Source organism: Neophocaena asiaeorientalis, unplaced genomic scaffold (assembly GCF_003031525.2).
Source record: "Neophocaena asiaeorientalis asiaeorientalis breed wild unplaced genomic scaffold, Neophocaena_asiaeorientalis_V1.1 scaffold648, whole genome shotgun sequence".
Taxonomy (NCBI): Eukaryota; Metazoa; Chordata; class Mammalia; order Artiodactyla; family Phocoenidae; genus Neophocaena; species Neophocaena asiaeorientalis.
The window spans coordinates 6,106,287-6,130,841 of NW_020172781.1; the positions used below are offsets into that span (position 1 = coordinate 6,106,287).

At 51.6% G+C, this 24,555-nt stretch overlaps 1 protein-coding gene across 1 annotated transcript; it reads left to right on the plus strand.

Annotated features, from left to right (window-relative positions):
* Positions 1-7,776: 7,776 nt before the first annotated feature.
* On the plus strand, positions 7,777-19,181 carry CRYBB2 (crystallin beta B2). The gene is made up of 6 exons (XM_024741564.1): positions 7,777-7,797; positions 9,553-9,632; positions 12,594-12,712; positions 15,825-15,957; positions 17,097-17,239; positions 18,923-19,181. The coding sequence occupies exons 2-6, from the start codon at positions 9,579-9,581 to the stop codon at positions 19,089-19,091; spliced, it is 618 nt and encodes a 205-aa protein (XP_024597332.1). The 5' UTR covers positions 7,777-7,797; positions 9,553-9,578; the 3' UTR covers positions 19,092-19,181.
* The last annotated feature ends 5,374 nt before the right edge of the window (positions 19,182-24,555 follow it).

The following is a 24,555-nucleotide window of genomic DNA, read 5'->3' on the forward strand; positions in this document are numbered from 1 at the left end:
AGGGCTAAGCCCCCATCCCACCCGCCAGCCCTGAGCCTCGGTGGCTTCCTCCAGCCCAAGGGGGGACACCGTGGCTGCGCACGTGAGTCTCCTCTGCCGCCCGCTCCCCGCCCCCCTCCCCGCCATGGGAATAGGAGGGACTGTCCCGTCTGACAGTCAGGCCACAGCTGGCCTCCGGGGATCACCCCTTCCATCTCCAGGAGCCAATTCCGACCTTGCTCCCCTGTTGCCCCTGCAGCCTGTTCCAGCCTCCCGCAGCCTCCCCATGGCTAAAGGCCGCTGGTATGGGGGAGGCCTGGGGGGGCCCCAGGAAGACATTAAATAAAATGGGGCAATTTTCAGTTACTTCAGCCTGTGTGCTTAAAAAAATATGCACAGCTGAGAAATCACCTCGAATTATTCTTCCATTGGTGTGTAGGGCAGAGCTGGGGTGGGTGAGGGTACCCAGCAAGGAGGCGGGTGGAAGGCAGGGGTTGACTCCCTGGATGTGGGGACAGCAGCACCCACCCCTCCTCACCCCTTCCTCCCACCAGCACCCGCTCCTTCCTCCCTCTCACAGAGAGAGACCTTGTTATGCTTTATCCATCAGTGCTCACTGAACACCAGACCCAGTGCTAGGGCTTTTTATTCATCATCATCTCATTGAATCCTAACGAAGACCTTGGAAGGCACAGTTATTAATCCTATTTAACAGATGAAGAAACCGAGGCTCAGAGAGGCCGTATCACCTTCCCAGGGCCACACAGACAGGAAATGGTAGAGCCGAGGTTTGAACCCTATATTTTGATGCTAGAACATCTGTTTCTGAGCCCTACACACTCTGATGTATCCATCAGGGGCAGAGAAACATCACAGAAAAGGAAACAATGGTTGCCACAGCAACAATTTTAACAAGAATAATAGTAGCCGCTGCTCTCCAGCCCCTACTGTCACCGAGTCCACTACTGCTTTATAGAATCAGCTCTCATCTGTGATGGGTGATCATGACCTCCGTTTGCAGAGAGGGATACTGAGGCCCAGGGTGTTGAAGTAAATTGTCCCAGGTGCCACCACATTTAAGTGGTGGGACCAGAACTCAAGTTCGTGTCCATCTCCAAAGCTCAGGTCGCCCTGCCCACCAGCCCTTGATGCTGTAGCTGAAGCCTTCTCTGCTGTCCGTGAAGGTGGCTGCTGTTTATTGAGCACCTGCTTTGTTCTAGGTTTTGGGCAAGAGGTGTCCATGCCTGGTCTCAGTTTACACCAGGAAGGCCCCTGGCAGGCTCCAGGGTTATGGGTCAGTGGAGGCAAGGAGGCCAACGCAGTACTGGGGACAGTTCCCCCTCCCCTCCCTCCCTCGGGCCAGACTTGGTCCCAGGCACTGCAGCTGGGTTAACTCTAGAGGTGGAGTTCACCTGGACCCCATATTCAGGACAGACCCTGTCCAAAGCCTGAAACCCATAATAACCATCTGTGTCAAGGAGAGCTTGCTCTCTGCAAGTATTCCCATGCATTATCCCGTTCAACCCCACTAAAGGCCTCAGAAGCACAGAGAGGGGCAGCCGACGCCGAAGGTCACACAGCCAGGGAGCAGCAGACCTGGGATTTGACCCCAGGCCTGCATAACCCCAAAAGGCTGCTCTTAACTCCAACCTAGACTTAAATTTCCACCTAACACAGGGGCAGAGCCTGAGAGGGACAGTGAAGCAAAGGCATCCCTCAGTGACAGAAGGTCAAGGTTCAGGGCCAGGAAGTCACTTTACTTAATTGAGAGGCTTTGTAGACTAATGGTTAGAGGCAGTACACCTGAGATGGGCTTTTTTTTTTAACATCTTTATTGGAGCATAATTTCTTTACAATGGTGTGTTAGTTTCTGCTTTATAACAAAGTGAATCAGTTACACATATACATATATCCCCATAACTCTTCCCTCTTGCGTCTCCCTCTGAGATGGCCTTTTGATCCACATCACCCAGGTTTCTTTCCAGGCTCCACCAGTTACTGTGTGCCTTTGGGCAAGTCACTTAACCTCTCTGTGCCTCCGTCACCTCATCTGTAACATGAAGTTAATAACACTATCTAGGTTGTTTTGAGTTTTAGCGTAAGATTAATTGGCAGAAAGGGATGAGAACAACAGATAAACAAAGTGTGAGCTCTAGAAATATTCATCCTCCTCCTCATCATCATTAGAAATGATGACCCTAGGGCTTCCCTGGTGGCGCAGTGGTTGAGAGTCCGCCTGCCGATGCAGGGGACGCGGGTTCGTGCCCCGGTCCGGGAAGATCCCACATGCTACGGAGCGGCTGAGCCCGTGAGCCATGGCCGCTGAGCCTGCGCGTCCGGAGCCTGTGCTCCACAACGGGAGGGGCCACAACAGTGAGAGGCCCGTGTACCACAAAAAAAAAAAAAGAAGAAGAAAGAAATGATGACCCTAGATATGGGCTCCGTGGTTGTATGAAGCAGAGAGACTTTCCAGTTACTCAGTAATGGGGGGTCATCCTAAGGCTGCCAGCGCAAGCAAGAAAATAAGGAACCTAGGCTCCGTGTTTGGGCTTGGGGAGTCCAAGCTGTGACAAGGCTTCACGGGGAGAGTGGGACCCGGGGGGTGAGCAGGGCTCATGGAGACAGGACTGCAGCTCAAGGACTCCTGGGAGCCGGGCGGCAGACTCTGGGCATCCTCCTAGGGGTCCACCATTAGGGAGCCTCAGCAAATGCATCCCCCCCACCTGCTTCTCCTGGGGTCCTCCTGCCACTTCCTGCTGCCAGCGGCCCCCTCTCCCCAGCCTTCACCCCGGATGTCTTTTATCTGCTCCTGGATGGTAGCAGATACTATGTATTTTCCCATATACCTTCGAACCTGAAATGGTGGTGTGTGGGGGCCACTTCCAGCTGCCGGCATCCGCATGCTTGTGTGCCGGGGGGCAGCTGGCATTCTGGGGAATTAATGCCTACTAGGAGCAGCCCTCATCCGATAGCTAACAGGAATTAGTGTATAAATACCCCAGCTCCCTACCGTCGGGTGGGAACTTGACCAAGCATTCCTCCCCATTTTGGAAAGAATCATGGCACCTGCGGCGATGTTGCCTGCAGTGTTTGCGTCACCAATAAATCACCTCTGGGCCAATGCGCATGTCTGGCTGTATTATGTTTAAGAAGATTCTTCATGGGAATATGAAAATGTCATGCACACATTCAGTTCAATATTAACTTCTTTTTTTTTGCGGTACGCGGGCCTCTCACTGTTGCGGCCCCTCCCGCTGCGGAGCACAGGCTCCGGACGCGCAGGCTCAGCGGCCATGGCTCACGGGCACAGCCGCTCCGCGGCACGTGGGATCCTCCCGGACCGGGGCACGAACCCGCGTCCCCTGCATCGGCAGGCGGACTCTCAACCACTGCGCTACCAGGGAAGCCCCAATATTAACTTCTTATCCAAACTTGTCCACTGTAAGTAGCACAAATACCTAACTCCTTGTTTACATCATTCTGGTATAACTGTGTCCAAACCTTTATCTATTGAAATACATATTATTACACATTTTATTTTATTTATTCTTATATATTATAGTTAGGACATTTTATTATGAATTTATTCTGAAAGTATGTACATAGGTGAGTTATGGTTTCAATTTTATTTCAGGAAAGGGCTGTCACACAATAATTGTCATGAGAAGGGAGTGTCGGTGCTGAAAGAGGGGACAAGTTCTCGACTTGGTGGCCTCCGAGGCTCCTTGTAGCTCTGGCTCCTTTGTATCTAAGGATCAAACTGTGTTTGGGGACACCAAGGCCTGTACTCTTTGTAACATCAAGAAGGTGATTTCAACTAAAAATAGAGTTACCATATGATTCAGCAGTCCCACGCCTGAGCATATATCCAAACAAAACTCTAATCCAAAAAGATACATGCATCCCTATGTTCATAGCAGCACTATTCACAATAGCCAAGGCATGGAAACAACCTAAATGTCCATTGACAGATGAATGGATAAAGAAGATGTGGCACATATATACGATGGAATACTACTCAGCCATAAAAAACCCCAAAACAATGCCATTTGCAGCAACATGGATGCAATTAGAGATTATCATACTAAGTGAAGTCGGAAAGAGAAAGACAAATACCATATATCACTTATATGTGGAATCTAAAATATGACACAAATGAACCTATCTGTGAAATAGAAAGACTCACAGACATAGAGCACAGACTTGTGGTTGCCAAGCGGGGGGAGGATGGGGGAGGGAAGGTTTGGCAGTTTGGGGTTAGCAGATGCAAACTATTGTATACAGAATGGGTAAACAACAAGGTCCTACTGTACAGCACAGAGAACTATATTCAGTGTCCTATGATAAACCATAATGGAAAAGAATATTTTAAAAAAGAATGTATATATGTATAACTGAATCACTTTGCTGTAAAGCAGAAATTAACACAACATAGTAAATCACCTATACTTCAATAAAAAAAAAAATCTTAGAAAAAGAAGAAGGTGATTTCAGACTTTTCGCTTCCAGAACTGTGAGACAATACATTTCTGGAAGTCTTTTTGTGACATTATATTTATTGTGGTAAAATAATCATAACATAAAATTTACCATTTTAACCACTTTTAAGTATACAGTTCAGTGGCCTTAAACACATTTACAGTCTTGTGCAATCATCACCACCATCCATTTCCAGAAGGGTTTTTCATCTGGCCAAACTGAAACTCTGTACTCATTAGACCATAATTCCCCCGTCCCCCCTCCCTCCAGACCCCAGCAACCACTATTCTACTCTCTGTCTCTAAATTTAACTGCACTAAGAATCTCCTAGAAGTGGAATCATACAGTATTTGTCCTCTTGTGTCTGGCTTCTGTCACTTAGCATAATGTCTTCAAGTTCCGTTCAGGTTGTAGCCTGTGTCAGAATGTCCCTCCCTTTTAAGGCTGGATGATATTCCACTGTAAGGATAGAACACACTTCGATCCATTCGTCTGTCAGTGAACATCTGGGCTGTGTCCACTTTTTGGCCATTGTGAGTAATGCTACTGTGAACATAGGTGTACAAATACCTGCTGGAGTCCCTGGTGTATTCCCAGAAGGAGAACTGCTGGATCATGTGGGAATTCTATGCTTAATTTTTTCAGGAACCGCCATACTATTTCCCATAGAGGCTGTACCATTTCATCCCCAAATTCTGTTGTTTCAAGCCACTAGTTTGGGGCCCTTGGTTACGGCAGTCCCTACTACGCGTCAGGCACTGGGCTTTCGGGATATGATGGTGTGCGATCAGGCCACTCAAGGTGGCTGTTCTCTTGCTCTCTGTACGTCCCCTGCTGGACCAGCCCCTGCTTCACCTGCACCTGCTCACGTGACCATACCTGCCCCCCCGCCCCCCAGCCCCCAGCAAGTGATTGTCCTAATCCTTAGCCCAGAGCTGCTCCACCTGCTAGTTTATTAAAGGGAAACACCTGGCCCCGTGATGGTTCTTAACCTGAGGGCCGGGAGGGGCGTGTCCAAGCTGCTGGTTTCCCGGGTAACTGATGAGCCAACGTGAAGTCAGTTCCCCGTATAAATGGCAGTCTCCCTCCCCACCCCACGGGTGGTAGAGAGTGTCGCCATGTTCTGCTCGCTGTCTGCTGCGCATGGTGGGTGTCGCCCCAGGACCCTTTGCTTCGGACGTGTAAGGTCCCGTGTCCAGTGACTGTTGACGTACCAGGCTCAAGCCTGGGCAATTACAAGGCTCACAGGCCCGCGGGTGCAGCCCAACAGTTGGCGGCCAACAAGGAGGCCGAGGAAACCCCCGTGAGCGCCGAGCTGTCGGGAACGGAAAGCTGCGGGGGGTGATCCCGAGGCGGCCGTCCACTAGCACGCGGGGCCCTGTGGCGGCTGGCCACCACCAGAGCCGCCTTTCTCTTCCTTACATTGACGATGCCCTGTTCAACTCAGAGTCTCTTTCCAGCTTAGAAGTAGCAGCTCCACCCTCGGGGTTCATCTGACTGCACGGGGATGGCTGGTGAATACGGAGGAAACACAAGGACCTGGATTATCCATCAGATACTTGGGTGTTATCTGGACGGGTAAGACAAGCCTACCCCCGAAACAGCACCCCTACGCAATTACACAGGCTTTAGGGATATTAACTCAGGGACAGCCTTGTGAATTGGACGTGGCCAGTTACTCAGAGGGGTTTGGTTAGGGTCTGTGGCAATGGCAAAATAATAAGAGAACCCTTGGGTTTCTGGTCCCAGCTATGGGAGGGGGCAGAGCAACGATATAGGGGGATGGGACCACAGCTACAGGCCGTCTACAACGCGTTTCCACAGGTGGGAGCTGACCCAAGTCATAACCCTCTTCATTATAGGGCTTCATTAGTCCCTGGTTATTGAGGAGCCCACCTGACGTCAATTCCCCTTTCCCCCTATAAAGGGCAGCCTCCTTCTTCCCTGAGTAGCTGGAGATTTCTGCCATGTCTGGTCAGCCATTGGCCGCACATGGTGAGGTGTCGCTCCAGAAGCGTTTATGTCCAATATCCTCTGTCCAATAAACCACTGATGTCTGTGTCGCTGTCTCTGGGCTCTTTCTTTGGTCTCAAGCCTGGGAAACTACAAGGCTCACAGGCTTGCGGGTGCAGCCCAACAGGTGGTGAACCAGGCAGACAATGGCCCTTCCCTCGAGATGCTTATCTTGTATTTGGAATGACAGCAGATAAATGAGTAACATGATGTCAGGTGGTGAGAAGTGCTACAGAGAGACACAGCATGCCCAGGGGGCTGGTGTGTGTGTGTGTGTTGGGGGCATGGAAGGCGGGGGCAAGCAAGTCCCCTTACTCAAACCGTTTCCAAACCCCCGTGCTGTCCCCTCTCTGCTGCCTGACCTTGGATTCAGTCAGGACACAGGCTGTCTACAGGGAGGACGTGCAAACTGGAGGAATGCCAGTTAAGGCCAAATGCCCATGAGGCAACGATGAGGCTAGCAGGAGGGATGTGAGAGGTTTCTCCACACCATGGGGCCCAAGGATCCTAAGGGCACCCCACTGAGGAACAGTGAGTGCTGGGACAGTCAGGGGCCTTCAGGATGAAGATGGCCCCTCTCCTCAGCCCTGCAAGATCAGGCCTCTTCCCACCTTGGCCGCCCAGCCCAGGCCCTGCCCCACCACAGCCCACCCTGTAGCTGCATTAACCTGTGTGCAGGTCTTCTTACCGCGACATTGTCTTGTACCTGGTCCCCTTCTCTTTGGAACCCTCCTCCCAACCCGGTTTCCCAGGCGAATTTCTCCTCATCCCTGAGGACTTTGCCTCTTCCCAGGAGCCTTCCTGGATGGTCCAGGCTGGGGTAGGTCCCCTCCCTGATACTACCCCTTAGAGCAGCCCTTGGCACCAAGCACATGCTTGATCAATATTTGTTGAATGCGTGGATGGATGGATGGATGCTGGACCCTGCCAAACCACCTTCCTGTCCTTGTTTTTTTTTCACCAGGGCCACTGAGAGTTGCCTCTGTCTGCCTCCCCCAGGGCTCAACTGACCACATCAGTGAACCCAGCATGCCCCTGGTCCTGGCAGCTGGACGGCTGATGCATGCAAAGCGGGCATCTCCTTGCTCAACCGCCTGACCACCCTGGCGCAGCCGAATCTGAAAGCTGATGACATTATTGTGCGGAGACACAATGTCTGTGGGCATTTGCTGACCTGGGCTTTGGTACGGGCTTAATCCAGCATTCTCGCCCCGCTTTCTGCAGGGACGCAGCGGTCACCCGCCTTGGCACCGGCACTGCTGGGGAAGGTATAAATGCCACCTCCCGGCAGCCGGCTCCACGGGCACTCTTGGGCTGGTGTCACTGGTAAGAATGCCTCTATTGCTTGTCTTGCCTTTTGCTCTCATCCTCCTCCCTGATGGAAAGTGTGGGAGACCCGGGTTCAAATCCAGAGGCTATCACTTTCTGACAAGGTGACTCGGGGCAAAGACCTCAAGGTGCTGAGCCTCGGTTTTCTTTTCTGTTAAATGGGAAGGGGGTCATAAAACCTCCTTTGCTGTGGGGCTCAGAGATACACAGGTGAGTGGTCTAGCACAGTGCCTGGCACAGTATGTAATTTGGTGATGCTCTTTATTAGTATTAAACCGTCCATCGGCATCCTCGTTTTGCCAGTGGAGGAGAATATAGCTGAGGGTTTGCAGGTGGAAGGAGTAAAACCACAGAAGGTTCAGCTTCATTTCTAGGGCGGTGAGTCAGCTCTCTCCATATCCACAAACGCTCCCGGGCACCGGCTCTGTGTCCCACCTTGGGACGGCTAGGAAGCAGCCCCCCTCTCGGGGAGCTCCCAGCAACAGGTGACTCCAAAGGCACTAAAACTGGGTGGAAAGGACCCTAATCATGCCGTAATTGGTGCCGTGTACTGAGCACTGAGGGGGTTCTGGGACGGCTGCCAAGTGCTTGAGCTCTTCTGTGTTATATGATTGGGTCATCACAACCTGTTCATAGCTATGACCAGGCACCATCCTGTCCCCATTTTACAGAACAGGAAATTGAGGCACAGAGGGGATGACCTTCCCAGGGCCTTGATGCTGGTAAGCAGCGGAGGAAGCGCCTGAGTTGAACCACCTGAGCTTAACCTTTAGTCTGAGGATGTTGCTGGGGCTGTAATGGGGCATCTTGGGCACAGTGACAGACCCAGAGGGCTGGTTTCTTAGGGGAGAAGGGCAGGTTTGGCTCCCAAGCTGCTTTAGTTGAACGTCCTCTTTTGGGGGAACATCCTGGCCTGGCCTCTGTTGTGGAAGGAGCTTCTGGAAGCCGGATGTTATCTCTGGAGAAGGAGACAGGTTCCTCCTCTACACTGGGAAAACACAGGCTGTGTTCTCTGCCCATCCTGTGGGAAGGGAGAAGAAACTGACACCCTTCCAGAATTTTCTGACGTTCTTGGCTGCTAAGAAGCTCTCCCTGCCGCTGACCACAGTGCCTGAACTTCCATAACACTCACGTCGTTGCTTTCTTGAGGCAGGAGTTCCATCACAGCCTTGTGTACTATTTGGGTGGTGGAGGGGAGAATAAGGCCAATGGTGGAAAGGAGCATTCTGGGTACTGGATGTGGGGTGGGGGGCAGGAGTCAAGGAGGAAGTTGGGGATGAGGGGCAGGGGCCCAGGGGACTTTGTGAGATGGCAGATTGGGAGCTAAAACCCGGCCAGGCACAGCCAGTGCGTGGGGTTTGTCTGCCCACATTATTTTCTTTGAATCAAGAAATTTCTGCGTAATATCAATCGATGCATAAGAAAGTTATGCATAAATTATCTGGGGCCAAATGGGTCCCCACTCATACTCTAGTGTCTCACTTTATTTTTTAGTAGAACTCATTTCTCTGTCCCCCCTCGGAGCCGGCCTGGACACAAAGGAGCGAAGCTAAGGATGGACGTTCAGGCAGCCGCTGGCCGTCCCCACTGCCCTAGGACAACCTGAAATCAGGGAGACAGAAAACAGGATGTGGGGCTGGAGTGATGTGGCCCCGGGACACGCCGCCACCACCAACCCTGTCCCCCCAGTGAGGGAACCGAGGGCCCAGAGAGAGGTCCTCACTGCTGCTTCCCCTATGCCTTGCCTTCCAGGTCATTCCTGCACCGGACCGCCCACCATGGCCTCAGACCACCAGACCCCAGCGGGCAAACCTCAGCCCCTCAACCCCAAGGTGGGTACCACGTGGGAGGAAGGGGTGGCAAGCACGGTGCCTCTCGGTTTCCCTGCTGTAAAGTGGGGTTGGTGCCTTCCTTTCTGGGGCTTCCCCTCTCTGGGCCACAGTCTCCCCAGCTTGCACACTGGAGGGGGTGCTGATTCAGAAGGCCCCTCCCCAGCCCACGACTAGCATCCTTCTGGCTTTGGAGACTTAATTTTCTCTGCCGTACCCTTTACCCCATTGCCCAGGGTGGGTCCCCAAAGCCGAGGCAGACCCTCGGTCCAGTCTGAGAGGGGGCTTGTGAATGGGGGGTGGGGTGGGAATCCTGACTCCACACCTGCTGTGTGACCTTGGCCAGTCACTTGACCTCTCTGAGCCTCAGGTCCCTCCTTCAAAAAATGGGGAGCATTGGACTCATGGCATAAGGTAATTGTGAAGAGGCAAAGAAAACAGGCTCAGGGCTTCCCCGGTGGCGCAATTGTTGAGAGTCTGCCTGCCGATGCAGGGGACACGGGTTCATGCCCCGGTCCGGGAAGATCCCACATGCCGCGGAGCGGCTGGGCCCGAGAGCCATGGCCGCTGAGCCCGCGTGTCCGGAGCCTGTGCTCCGCAACCGGAGAGGCCACAGCAGTGAGAGGCCCGCGTACCACAAAAAAAAAACCAAAAACAAAATCAAAGAAAACAGGCTCAGCCTAATGCTTGTCCACCTAACGCCAGCCTTCTTTGTTTTTTCCTCCTAAGGGCGGTGGGATCTTATCCCAATGTCAGGGGCTTGTCACACTGAATCTGCCCTCAAACTTCTACCAGCAACAGTCCACCAGGCTGCCCTCCTGTTTCCCTCTGCCTCAGAGGCCCCAGGCATAGATTCCGTCCTGGAACTGCCTTTTTGTCTGATTTGGGCCCCCACCCCAGTTCACCCCAATTCTGTCCCTTAAGAGGCTTACTTTCTAGAAGAAAGACAATAAATAAACTAATATATAACTTCAAGGAGTGAAAAGTGTTAGGAAGAAACAAGAGTGGGTTCTTTAGGGTCAGGGTGGACGAGGAACGTGTTAGCTAAGGTGGTCAGGGAGGACTTCTCTGAGGAGGTGACATTGAACAGAGCCCCCAGTCAAGTGAGGCAGTAGTGAACGTTGGGGAATGGGGGGTAGGGGAGAGCATTCTCGGCAAAGGGCACAGTGAGTGCAAAGGCCCAGGGGTTGGAGTGAGATGGGTAAGTTTGAGCAGCAAGAAGCCCAGTGCGATGTGGCTTGGAGCAGCGCTGTCCAACCGATTTCAAATGGGAGCCACTTACGGACTTTAACGCTTCCTAGTAGCCGCGTTAACAAAGTAAAAAGAAACGGGAAATTAATTTTCATATATTTTATTAAGCCCAATATATCCTAATGCACAGTCAGTAGAAAAATTATTAGAGAACTATTTTACATTCTTTTTTTCGTACTGTATCTTCAACATCTGATGTGTATTTGATACCCACAGCACATTTTAATTCAGATTAGTTGCCCATGTTCAGTAGACATCTAGCAGCTGCTGAATTGGACGGTGCAGGTTGAAAGGATTAGGTAATATGTAAATCTTCAGCGTCCATTGGTTGATACATACAACAACAATAATAATACTGAGCTCCTGGGCTCTGAGGCCTTGCAAATGCGTGGGGAGTCTGACCTGCCTTGCCCTCCTTGCCCCTGTAAGCCCTTGTCCCCCGGGCCAGTGTCATAATCCACTAGCCCCTGACTCCCAGCTTCTTGATTCTTCTCAATAAGCCTGCAGAATAGGCACGAGTCCCCATTTTACAGATGGGGCAGCTGAGGCTCAGAGCAATCGCGTGGCTTCCTCAGGTTGCACGGCTGGATGCAACAGAGGCGACGTAGGAGCCCGGTTCTTCTCCTGACCCATCTGTGGTCTTGTCAGTGATCGTAAAGGCCGAACTGAGCCCATGGAATTTCACTGTGAACCTTGCTGGGCCTCCCTCCCCTGGCTTTGTCTGGCTAATCCCCGGCCTGGGAGAGAGGGGCGTGTTTACCCAGCCAGTGCTGACCGCCTGGATTGGGCAGCTGCTCCCCCTGGAGGCCCACTTCCCTGAACCCCGCCCCCCTTCATCCAGAGGCAGTCCCCTGGGGCAAGTGTGGCTGGCAAACGTCTGCCCCCAAGTTCTGTCTGGAATCCTGACAGGAGGCAGCTGCCCCCCTCCCCCACCTCTTAGCACTTGGCTGTGAGGCCGGAGCAGCCCTTTCAGTTTTGCTGATCTTCCCTTTTCCTGATGGGGATCCTGCCTCCTGCCGGCCCTTCCCTGGGCTGCTGAGAGGCAGGTGAGGCAAGGGGAGTGAAGTCCTCTTAAGAAGTATCCAGAGGGGGAGGAAAGCCTGCAAAACCTGTGGGGGCTTGAGAAAAGGGCACAGGTATGCGTAGTCTTATGGGTGAAACGGGGGTGGAGGGTGGATACGGCAGCACTGGTCCAGCTCTGATGGGGGCAGGAGAAGCTTAAGCAGCATGGTCTAGCATCTTGCTACCCCTACTCTGGTCCACAGACCAGTGGTACCAAAATGCTGCTCTACAGGAAACAGCATCCGACGAGCTTGGGCTCTGATTTCAGCTCTGCCACTTACCCACTTGGGATCCTTAGCATGTCCCTTAATATAATTATGCCTCCCACACCCAGAGCAAATATGGTGTGCTAGCCATTACGCTCCTCTGAATCCTTCCAGCAACCCCATGATGTAGGTTCTGTCTTTATTTCCCATTTTACAGATGGGGAAACCGAGGCTCAGACAGGTGACATACTGGCTCAAGGTCTCACAGCTGGTAACTGGAGCCAAGACTGTCAGACTTTATATTTGGTTCATGATTGCCGAGTGTGGAACCCTTCAGCATCCTCCAAGGCTCTCTGAGTCCCCTCCCTACGCCCACTCACCCCTACTGCCCTGTTCTCCCTCCTCCCCATCGGGACGGGGGTCTGACTCTCTCCTCCTGTTGCAGATCATCATCTTTGAGCAGGAAAACTTCCAGGGCCACTCACATGAGCTCAATGGGCCCTGCCCCAACCTGAAGGAGACCGGCGTGGAGAAGGCAGGCTCTGTCCTGGTGCAGGCTGGACCGTAAGTACCTGGGGGGTCTCACTTGGTCAGGGGTTGCCAGGGTGAGGCAATCAGGCTGTAGAGCGAGCTGGAGGGATCCGCTCTCACTGAGCTCCTAGACTGTGCAATTAGGGGACCAGGATTTGGGGTCTTGGCAGCCTGTGGAGAGAGCTTGTGGTCTGAGGTCAGATAGAGCTGGGTTTCAAATCCTGGTTCCACCACTTCTGTGCTGTGTGATGTTGGACCAGGAACCTCTCTCTCTGAGCCTTGGTTTTCTCCTCTGTAGGATGAGGATAACCATGTCCTCCTGGGGATGATGGGATGGAGCTCATGTGAAAAGCCTGACACCAAGGTCATCCACTTCCTTGAGGCAGGGGGACAGACACAGTGACTCCCGTGGACCTTTTTAGAGCTGCCAATCTCTGGCTCTGGGAGTGTCCTCGCTCTCCTGGGAGGTTTAAAGCTGGATACCCCAGCTCTACAACCACCGCTCCCTTCCCGGGACCTGGGGATACTTGGTTTTCGCAGATATGCTGACACATTGAGGGACCAGCAGGCTTGGGACCCCTGGCCCAAGAGAGAAGGGGAGGTGACTGGTCAGGTCTGACTCTGCCGCGCTCAGGTGACGTAGTTGAGCACGGCCTGCAGGGGCCTCTCCTTGTGGTTCCCTGACTGTTCCTTCTCTCCAAGAGCCTCCGGAATCAGGGGTGGCCACCAGTGACCCCCAACAACAGGTCAGTGAGTCTCGTGTGGGTCCTGGATGACCCGCACCACACCTCAAGGTTCACCAGGAATTCTGCAGTGTGTGATGACCCTAATTGAATCAGAGTCTGCTGGTGTGGAGAACACAGCCAAAGGAATGGCCCTGCCCGCCCCACTTAGCTGACGCGCTCAGATCATCAGTGTGCCTGAGAGCGTGCCTTCCTGGACGGCTGAAGTTCTGTCAGCTGAAGCACCGCATCTGATTTTTCAGTTGTCTTTTTTTTTAGTATTTGGATGGAAGAATTTCTCAAATAGACCTTACATTCCTCCTCTGCTTTCTTTTAAAAAATATAGCTTTGATATTTTTATTAATTATTGTTTATTGTTTAAAATTAAGAAGCAATGGTTTAGTGCAAAAAAAACCATACGACTCTAATCTTACCACTCAGAGGAACCATTAAGATTTTCATATAAACTTATATTTTTCTCTGTATATATTTCATCAAATATATATTAGATATATACTTAATCAAAAGTCAGATCATGCTTTACATACTGTTTTATAACTCATTTTGAAAACTTTTATCTCAAATTCTCTCCATGTCATTAAGTAGCATTTTATGTCAATGCTTTTCAGAGAGCTTTTTGGAGGTAAATCTGTGTCAGAATCACAGAAGGTGGGGAGGCTTTGAAGTGCAGATTTTTTTTTTTTTTAATGCTTGGCTTTTTTTGTTTGTTTATTTATTTATTTTTGGCTGTGTTGGGTCTTCGTTTCTGTGCGAGGGCTTTCTCTAGTTGTGGCAAGCGGGGGCCACTCTTCATCGCGGTGCGCGAGCCTCTCACTATCGCGGCCTCTCTTGTTGCGGAGCACAGGCTCCAGACGCGCAGGCTCAGTAGTTGTGGCTCACGGGCCCAGCCGCTCCGTGGCATGTGGGATCTTCCCAGACCAGGGCTCGAACCCGTGTCCCTTGCATTAGCAGGCAGATTCTCAACCACTGCGCCGCCAGGGAAGCCCCCGAAGTGCATATTCTTGGGTCCCAGCCCTGGCCCGGTGAATTAAACTCTTGGGCCTGGAGCCCAGGCATCTGCATTTCACAAACCCACTACCTTGTGATATTTCTGCACAGTTAAGTTTGAGAACCCCTGTCCTACTTCATTGTTTTTCATACCTTTGTAACATTTCATTACGGGATACGATATAATTTACTCAACCAGGCCCTGCCCGTTGGATGCGTAAGTTGTTTTGATTATTTGATATTATAAACAACACCGTGATGGACATCGTTACCCGTGTATCTGTGAGCTCTTTGACAACTGTTTTCTAAGGACACGTTGTCTAAAGCTGAAGTGCCAGATCAAGAGGGCAGCCTCTGCTAAAAGCAGCAAGAAACACCATCTCTCCTTCCGTTAAGGACTTAGATAACTGTTCCAAAGAGTTGTCACTGTGGCAGGCTGAACTGTCTGCCTCTGCGATGAATGCCCCAGAATGCCAGGCATCACGAAGTCGGTGCCACCTTTTTCTTATTGTCCCCTTTCCTCTATTAGCCATGCCCCACCGGCAGGTAACCCTTCCCTTTAAGGATTTTCTCATCTACCGTGGATCTAAGACTGTTAGAGTTTTGTGTAGCGTAGGAGTCCAGAGACCACCATCAAGAGCCAAAGAGGAAAGAGACCCAGAGAGAAGGGGTTGGTATGAGCAAGGTACGTGAGCTTTAGATACAGGGATGTTCTGCAGTCCGTTCTCGGTGGTAAAAGCTGATTGGGCACATTTCTTCCCAACTCCATGTTCACTGATATCACACTGAGAGCTTGGCACTGGCCATGGTGGGAGTATTTACACCATGGAAATTAGCAGATGCTACAAACAGGATTTGTTTTGTTTTTCAGAGCTGGCTTTTAATTTACCAGCATACCCTTGGCCTTGGGACATGGGTTCTATACATCTGTGTTTGTTGCTAGGCCATCTTTTAGGCTTCCTCCTTATTTCTTGGTTACGTTCCAGATGCTTGAAGTCAGCACCGTGCTGGGTTCTGGATAACTGAGGTGATGCTTCTCTTGGATTTGCTGTGCTTGGATTTAAATGAGGCTGCTACTCATTTTTTTTTTTTTTTCTTTTGTGGTACGCAGGCCTCTCACTGTTGTGGCCTCTCCCGCTGCGGAGCACAGGCTCCGGACGTGCAGGCTCAGCGGCCATGGCTCATGGGCCTAGCCAGTCCGCGGCATGTGAGATCTTCCCGGACCGGGGCACGAACCCGTGTCCCCTGCATTGGCAGGCGGACTCCCAACCACTGCGCCACCAGGGAAGCCCTGCTACTCATTTTGATGAGCTGGGCAACTGTGAGCTCTGGGGCCCAAACGAGTAGCCAGCGTCCCACCAGAGGAAGCCTGGAGTGAGCCTGACTTGCCCTCTCTCTCTCTGTCTCCACTGCAGCTGGGTGGGCTACGAGCAAGCCAACTGCAAAGGGGAGCAGTTTGTGTTTGAGAAGGGTGAGTACCCCCGCTGGGACTCATGGACCAGCAGCCGGAGGACAGACTCCCTCAGCTCCCTGAGGCCCATCAAAGTGGTAAGCCCCTGACCCTCTTCTTCTTCCTCTCTTTGCCCGCCTGGAGCCAGCGGTCTGGGGACCAGGAAGGAGCCTTTACCTCTGGTATCGTGCCCCTTCTGACTGGCGGGAGACTTCCTGGCTGTGTGACCTCGCATAAGTCACTTCACTTGCCTGAGCCTCAGTTTCCTCACCTGTAAGATGGGGATATTAGTATCTACTGTCCTGAGATACCAGCAGGCTTAGCCTGAGAACTGCCACATCGTATGACTTCAGGGGCTTCATTCAAGATGCTCCAGGGGGCGCTGTTCATATTCTCTTCTATGTGGATGGTGCTGTCCAGGGCTGTGTGATTTCTGTCACAAAGCAATCGTTCCATAAATGATTGCCACCATAAACATTCAAAGAAATTCTGGGTTTCGGGCTGGAGGAGAAGGCAGTTTAGCTCTTGTTCACGACTCATGCCAGTGTAACCTTTCAGAGCTTCTCTGATCCCGATTACTAGTGTGTGAACTCTCTGGAGGGCAGAGGGCCCAGTGATGCTCAGTTATACTCCCAAACCTCCCCAGCCCAGTCTAGTTCTCCCCAGAGCTAGATGGAAAATCGGAGAACATTGGACTTGGCATTCCACAGACCTGGGTTCCTCTGCTGGCTCTGGCACTTCCGGCTCTGTGACCTTGACCAAGTCACTTTACCTCTCTAAGCCTCAGTTTTCTTATCCACCAAACAGCATAAAAGTAGTTTAAAGGATGAAAGGAGATGACTAAGAAAAATGTCACAGGAACAGGAGGATGGGAAGATATGTGGAGATGAAGGAAAGCCAAAATATTTCAAGTGTCTGCTAGAGGTGTGATAAGCCTCTGTGTGTGTGCATGTATCATGGCTGCCATTTAGTTTTTAAAAGGGGAGTTGAGGCGTTGGGAGGGAAAATGCCGTTTCAGAATCAAATAGTCCCCAAAGGGTAGAATCTGGAGTGTCTGTTACGTGAAAATAGCCCAGTAGGATCTTAATGAACAAACCCTGTTGGATGCCGTTGCCATAGACACTCACATGGTGGGGTTCTTGGGCCAGAGGGCTGCAGGTGGAGCCTGCTGGTCCCAACTCCAGGGCACCCTGGGCGCTCTCACCCACGCTTGCTTTCCCCTACTCCCTGTCCACAGGACAGCCAGGAGCATAAGATCATCCTCTATGAGAACCCCAACTTCACAGGGAAGAAGATGGAGGTGATAGACGATGATGTGCCCAGCTTCCACGCCCACGGCTACCAGGAGAAGGTGTCTTCTGTGCGGGTGCAGAGTGGCACGTGAGTGCACAGCCAGCCCTGGCTCGCCCCGCCCCAGGAGCCCAGACCCTGGGCTGCTAAGTCCTGCTCTGTCCTGAACTCTGGGGATCTTATACATTCCTGATCTCAGTCTTCTCATTGGAAAATGGGCGTTGAAATCATCAGCCTACACATGGCTTTCAGCCCCTGAAGTTCCATCCTGATCTGCCTTTTGGGCAACACCCTACCTCTGGAGGAGAGAAACCTTGGCCTTAACCTCAGCCCCAAAGAGCAGGACAGTAAATGGTGGGTGGGGGGAAGGAAGATAGCAGGGTAAGGCAGAGGTGGGGAGGGTGTAGGGGGGAGCAGAAGCTGGGAATGAGTTGAGTGGTCTTAACAGAAACACAGCTGGGAGAGGCAGGAAGTCCAGCCAGTGCAGGCCTTTGACTGCATGAGTTCCTGAGATTGGAAATAGGAAGGATCCTTCTCCACCAAGTTAAACTTCGGCACATAAACCTCAACCATCAGCATTGGGGAATTTCTCAATGTGAAAAATTTGGTTTCCGTGGGGAGTCTGACGATGGGCTTTGGGCAGTGGTGTGCTGGAGTCAGCTTGTACCAGCTTGCAAAAGCTGACTTAACTTTTCAGAATCTACATGAGCTGGTTATTTAATCATTGGTAACTTGAAGTGAGCCGTCATGAAGTATTTACACCTCAGAAATTGGAAAATGTTACAAATCAAGACTTCCCCCCCACCCCCGCCCAAGAGAGCTAGTTTACCAACACATACTGGCTTTCTGGGGCTTGCCAAACTCTTAGAGCGTGCAAAGTTCTGTATTCACGTTCCCCTCCATTTACTCGTTTATTCATTCATTGATTCAATTTGTCGAGTGATGTCATATGCCAGGCACCGTGTTAAGTCATCAGTAAGTCAAGGTGGGTTAAACAGACCTGGCCTCTGCCTTGTGTAGCTAGCAGTCTGGTTGCGGACAACTGTTAATAGTTTAGGAATCCGCACGAATCTGGCCTCCTTCCCCGAGGAAGGCACTCTTGAGCTGAGATCTCAAGAAAGTAGGTATTATAGAGGTAAAGAGAAGGAAGGACATCCCAGACGGTGAGAACAGCACATGCAAAGGTCCTGTGGTGGGAGGGGCCTGGTGAGTCTGATGGGCTCTACAAGGGACGGAGTGGCTGTGCTGCAGAGATATAGGGGCCCAAGTCTGAGAAGCAGAGCTAGAGGTGTCCACAGGGGCTGGATGGGCAGGTCCATGTGGGCCAGGACTGTGATGCTTTCTGGGGAGAAGACTGTAATGGTCATCAGGTACTCAGAGTGAGTGACCCCTAAATGGTGATGGCTTCAAAGGGTGGAGGGATCATGGAGGGCTCCTGGGACCTAGGCTGCTGTCCTTTGGCCTTGCCAGGGGTTAGGTTAAGAGGCCTGTCTTCTTCTAAGCTTAAGTGAGCTTGAGATCACCCCTTCCTCTGAACCCAGTGTCAGGCCTTCAGTTAAAAGTTGCTTCTGGAGATAGTGAGCTCCCCATCAAGGGAAGGAAGATAGCAGAGGCTGGTCCCAGGAAGGGTGGGGGTGTACCTGCTCAACACCCACTTAGTGTGAAATGATTGGGAGGCCCAACCCTTCCTAGTGGCTAAACAATTCCCTCCCTGTCTCTCCATCTGCATCTCCTGTCTCCCCACGTCCCCTCTTCCCACCTCTGGCCCTGCAGGTGGGTCGGCTACCAGTACCCCGGCTACCGCGGGCTGCAGTACCTGCTGGAGAAGGGTGATTACAAGGACAGCGGCGACTTCGGGGCCCCACAGCCCCAGGTGCAGTCCGTGCGCCGCATCCGTGACATGCAGTGGCACCAGCGAGGCACCTTCCACCCCTCCAACTAGTGCCCCCCATTTCCTCCTTCCCAGGGGCCTGGCCAGCTGCCCAGGATCCCACCACACATCCTGGCGAGTGAATAAAGTGTGACTTGCAACCTGTCCGCAGCAGTGTCTTTTATCCCCCGTGGGAGCCGGGGTGCTGCGTGTAGTGTGTGCACGCGCGTGCACTTGTATGAAAGACAGAGACACAGAAAGACGAGAGAACCAGAAAGTGACTGGGTGAGGGGTGGGCAACCTCTTCAAGAATTTTCAGCTCTGCAGCTGCTTAGCTGTGTGACCTTGGGCACATTGTCCAACCTCTCTGAGCCTCCACCTGACTTACAACCCTCTTTACCCCCATGAGCGGCTGGCTTGGCTGATCTCTCAGTCCTTCTCGTGTGGTTGCTGAGCAGTCACTCAAGGGCACGTGATGGATGCTCCAGCCCTTAAAAATGTATCCACTGCCTGCCATTCCCACAGAATTGCCTTATCACCTTGAACCTGGGAGTTTTCTTAGATCTGCCCAGCAGAGCCCCAAACCCTGCCATCCCCACTCCATCCCGGAGAGAGGTCACAATGACCTGTTTGTAGGTTTGTGTGTTCCTTGGTTCCTTTGTTCACAACTTGATTGGGGTTGTCACTTAGCATACCAACTGGGGGCTGGGTTTTTGCATCCGACTGGCCTGGATCCTAATGGCTGTTCTGGAGGCTTGGCCAGTGATGGGGCCTCAGAACCTTAATGCTTCCACTTGGAAAAATAGGGGAAAAATAGTGCCTCCTTCACAGGGTTACAGCAAGGACAACATGAGATAGCCCAGGTGTTCTCTATATAAATGTTAATCACTGGTTGGTTTTCTGTAGTGCAAATATCCCCTCCCAGAGAGCAGCTTCTTTTTACTTTGTCTTTGGTATCTTTTGATGCAGTGGTTTTAAATTTTGATGCAGTCTAACATCAGTCTGTTCCTTTATGGTTTGTATCTGCCATGTCTTCTTTAAGAGATTTCTTTCTCACCCCACTTCTCACAAATATGTTCTCCAGATTTTTTTTGCCTAAAAGTTTTAAAGTTTTGCATTTCCCACTTAAATTCTCAGTCCTCCTGGAGTTGATTTTTCTGTATAGTGTGTGCCAGGGACCTAATTTCTTTTTTCTCTTTTTTTCCACTTTGAACCACCGTTGTCCCGGGGTAATTTATTGAGAAATCCATTTCCGCCACTGTGGTGCAAAGTTGCCTGTGTGTCCCATAGTAGATTGACACATATGCGTGGGGTCTGTTTATGGGCTCTTTTTTTTTTTTTCTGTTCCTTTATTCTATCTGTGTATCTCTGTACTCTTACTATATTATGTTAATAGCCATTGCTGTGTAATGAATCTTGCAGTGCCCTAAATCATTCTTCTTCAAGGACGTTTTATATAGGCTTGACCCTTTATATCTCCGTATAAAATTATTTTCTCAAATCTAGAAAATGGGAAACCCTATTGAATGAGCTAAAGAGATGAAAATGATTACCGTGAAGGTGGGAACTAATCAGTGCTTAACAAATTTTGCCAGCTTTGATTTGCTCCTTCATTCTTCAGCCAACACTCACTGAGTACCTGTCTTGTTCCTGGAATGGGCAGAGTAGGGGATACAAAGGAGGTAAGACAAAGCCCCTGCCCCCAGGAAGCTTCTACTCTGGGGGGATGATAATAGCTTAAGAGTAGAAACTTGATGATGATTATGAGTTGAATTATTGCCCCCTCAAAATTCATATGTTGAAGTTCTAACCCCCAATACCTCAGAATTTGACTTTATTTGGAAATAGGATCGTTGCTGAATCAATCAGTTCAATTTATTTGAGGTCATACTGGAGTCGGATGGGTCCCTAATTCAATATGATCGGTGCCCCTATGAAAAGGGGAAATTTGGAGACAGACACACACACAGGGAGAACACCACGTGAAGATGCAGGCAGAGATCAGAGTGATGTAGCAGATGCCATGAAACACCAAAGATTGCCAGGAAACCACCAGAAGCCGAGAGTCATGGAACAGGTTCTCCCTCATATACCCCCAGAAGGAGTCGACCCAGCTGACACCTTGACCTTGGACTGCTAGCATACAGAATCATGAGAGAATAAATCCCCATTGTTTACGCCATTCTGCTTGTGGTATTTTGTTCTGGCAGCCCTAGGACACTAATACAGAGATGGTAAGATGAAGGGGCCAGCGACGCCAAGGGAAGACAGGAGTTACTGCCTAGGACATCAGGCTAGACTTCCCCCAAAGTGGGAGCGTTCAAAGACGAGCTGGCACTTCCCAGGTGAATCTTTGGGAGAACAATCCCGGTGAAGGGAACAGAGCATGCAAACTTAGGGGAGCAAGAAAGAGCAGGGTATGTTCTAGTATTTCAGGTACAGCATGTACTTCGGAGCCTGGAAGCTTCAGAGGGTTTGCTAAGCACAAGGTCCCGAGAGATTGGAGAAGGATGATGATGATGGTGGTGGTGGTGGTGATGGTGAAGGTGATGGTGGCGATGGTGACGGTCTTGTTGATAACGATGATGATGATGTGTGTTTGTGGTACGTGGCACCAAGAGGGTTTCCAGTCATCTGAACATATCAAACTCCCCCAAACTTAGTGGTAAAACTACAGTCATCATTTATTTGGATAACACACATGTAATCTGGGCAGGACCAAGTGGGGACAGCTCATCTCCAAACGGAGTCATCTAGGGTGGCTTGAAGGCTGGGGTGAGTCACATGGCTGGGCGTTGTACTGGCTGTTGGCTGCGACCTCAGCTACGGCTCTCAGATCAGACACCCCAACACGTGGACGCCCCGTGCAGCTGCGTGCCTCTCCCACAGCCTGGTGGCTGGGTTCTCAGAGCAAGTGTCCCAAGAGAAAGGTGAAAGCTGCCTGGCATTTTAATGACTTAGCCTTAGAAGTCACATGGCATCACTTCCTCCCTGCTCCATTGGCAGAGGGGTCCCTTAGTGAACCCAGGTTCAAGGGGAGGAGACAAAATCCCCACCAGGCAGTGAGAGGGAGGTCAACGTATGGGACGAGGTATATTATGGTGTCTGTCTTTACCAAATGCAATCTGGCAGATGGGGAAGGGAGGCACCAGGAACGGGCTTTCACAAGGCAGGGAAGAGGGCTGGGTTCACATGGCCAGGACACACTCTGTCTCTCAGAACTCATTCTGCTCAATAAAAGAACAGGCTGGACATGACAGCTGGTTGGGGTCACTGCCCCTCCTGCTACATCTCTCTGTGTTTCTTATTTGTGTGTGTGTGTTTCTCTGTCTCTCTCCCTTTATCTCTCCCTATCTTCTGTCTCTCTTGGGACCTGTCTTTATTTCTGCCTGTATCTCTGTCTCTTTCTCCATCTTCCTGTCTCTATTGAACTCTCCCTCGGCCTCTCCATCTCTGCTTTTCTCTCTTTATCTCCAGCTCCCCATTAATTCCCTATCTTTCCCCTTCATCTTACTCTCTCCCTCTCTAGGTGTCATGTGTGGGCTGTGGTCTGCCCCCCTCTCCCCACCTCCCCAGCGTGGGCTGCTCTCTTTTCTCTCTGGCCTCCACAGGGCCCGCCCTGCCCCCTGCTTCCCGCCCCCCAGGAGCCATTCCCACTTTCGGCCACCAGGTGTCAGCAAAGCCTCATCCTCAGGGCTCCTGCCGGCAGGGCCCTGATCGGTCGCAGCCACAGCCGGGCAGCCACAGGTTGTTGCAGGCCCGGTGATTTCCTCACTCTCTGACCTACGGCAGCCCGTGGATTACTTCCATTTTGCAGGTGAGCAACTGAGCCTCACAGAGTGCGGAGTGACTTGCCCAAGGCCACGCTGGGAGAAAGTGGAAAAGCTGAGGTCGGAGCCCAGGATTCTATCTGAGCCGCGGTCACCAGCCTTTCTGGCTACCCTTGAATCCCCACACTCCAAACCCTCCACCACCCACTCTGGGGGCCCCTTTCCCGGCTGCCCGTGCTCGTTGTGCAGCGCTGCGCCCATTCTGGTCTCTCTCTGGTGCTGGGCGGGTGGAAGGCCAGGGGATGCCCTTTGACGCTTCCAGTCCTGGAGATGCTGATGGGCGGAGTGCCCTAACCCCGGCTTTAAAAATAAGGAGCCTAAAATAGTCCTTCCCGTGCTTTCTCCTCGCTGGGGACTTTGATGTTGGCTGGCTGTGCTGGGCTGCCGGGTCCCAGTGTCCTGTGTCTCCTCTGGACAGGCTCTGCAGGGAATCTGGGCTGGAAGACAGTCCCGCCTCAGAGCCACTGTCCAACACAGCAGTGTGCTCCCCTCTTGAGGACGGAGTTGATTGGCGCTGGACTTGGGCACCAGGAAGCTTTGGCAGAGCTGCCCTGAAGGAGATGCTTGAAAGGCAACAGGTATGTGATTTCCCTGTGCTGGTCTCCTGAATTTCCATCACCCTTTGACCTCCTGAATGTCTGTTAAATCCACCCACTTCCCACCAATCCCTCATCCAAGCCTGCATCCTCTCCTGTTCACACAATCCCAACACCTCCTCACAGGTCCCTCTGCACTCCCTCTGCCCCTACAGTCCCTTCTCCACACAGCAGTCAGAGGGAATCTTCTCAGAATGCAAATCCAATCATGACACCCTCCTGCTTAAACCTGCCATGGCTCCCCATCACCCTTGGGATAAAGACCCTAATCATTGACTCACAAGACCTTTGAGGGCTAGTCCTGGCCTTGTCTCTCCAGCCTCCTACTACATAAATACACTTTTTTCCCCATCCCTTGTACTCATCAAGTCACAGGGCTTCCCAGTTTGCCTAATTAGCCCTCAGGCAGCCTTCAGATCTCAGCCCAGTGGGTTCCCTGTCTTCACAGGTGAGGCCAATCCCCTGATGACATACGATTTTCTGCTCTGCTCACCTGTCTTCTGAAGGCCTAAGCACACGTGGTTGTACATTTCTTTGTCTGATTCCTTAATTCATTTCCATTCCCTCCTAGACTGAAGTCTCTATGAAGGCAGGGACAAGGTCTAATTTTGCATTCTATGTATCCAAGAGCCCACACGTAGTTGAGGCTTGACAGATATTGAATGAATGAATGAATGGGTGGGTGGTCCAACCCAGAGCTCAGCGGTGACTGACAGGACAACCTCCTTAGAATCAGTCCTGTCCAGGTAAAGACTGTCTGTCTAAGGAAGATCAGGCGGCAGCATGGAAAGCTCCTTCTGCTGCCTGGGCTTGTGTGGATCCCTCCTACCCCTCCTCCTTGAATTGGTGACCATCCCCCATGAGTCCTTCCAGAGCGCAGACTCTGGAATCCATCACAGGGCAAGATGTGAACCCTGACTCTTCACAGCTGTGTGGCCTTAACCAACTGAGCCGTAACATTCTCATCTGAAAACAGGGTGCGCGAGGCTTACTCAGCGTCAGGTCCTTCCAAGTGATGAGTCCAGAGCCCGGTGCCTAGCTGCTCAGGAACAAAGGTAACTTTTCTCTTTTAATCTTTCAATGCTTCCTCCTACCCCGGTGCCATCCCAG

Bases quoted from the DNA above. Each gene is read 5' to 3' on its own strand.
- CRYBB2 (XM_024741564.1), top strand. From the start codon at position 9,579: ATGGCCTCAGACCACCAGACCCCAGCGGGCAAACCTCAGCCCCTCAAC. The intron at 12,713-15,824 runs GTAAGTACCTGG...TCTCCACTGCAG, and splicing joins GTCCTGGTGCAGGCTGGACC to CTGGGTGGGCTACGAGCAAG. The intron at 15,958-17,096 runs GTAAGCCCCTGA...CCCTGTCCACAG, and splicing joins CCCTGAGGCCCATCAAAGTG to GACAGCCAGGAGCATAAGAT.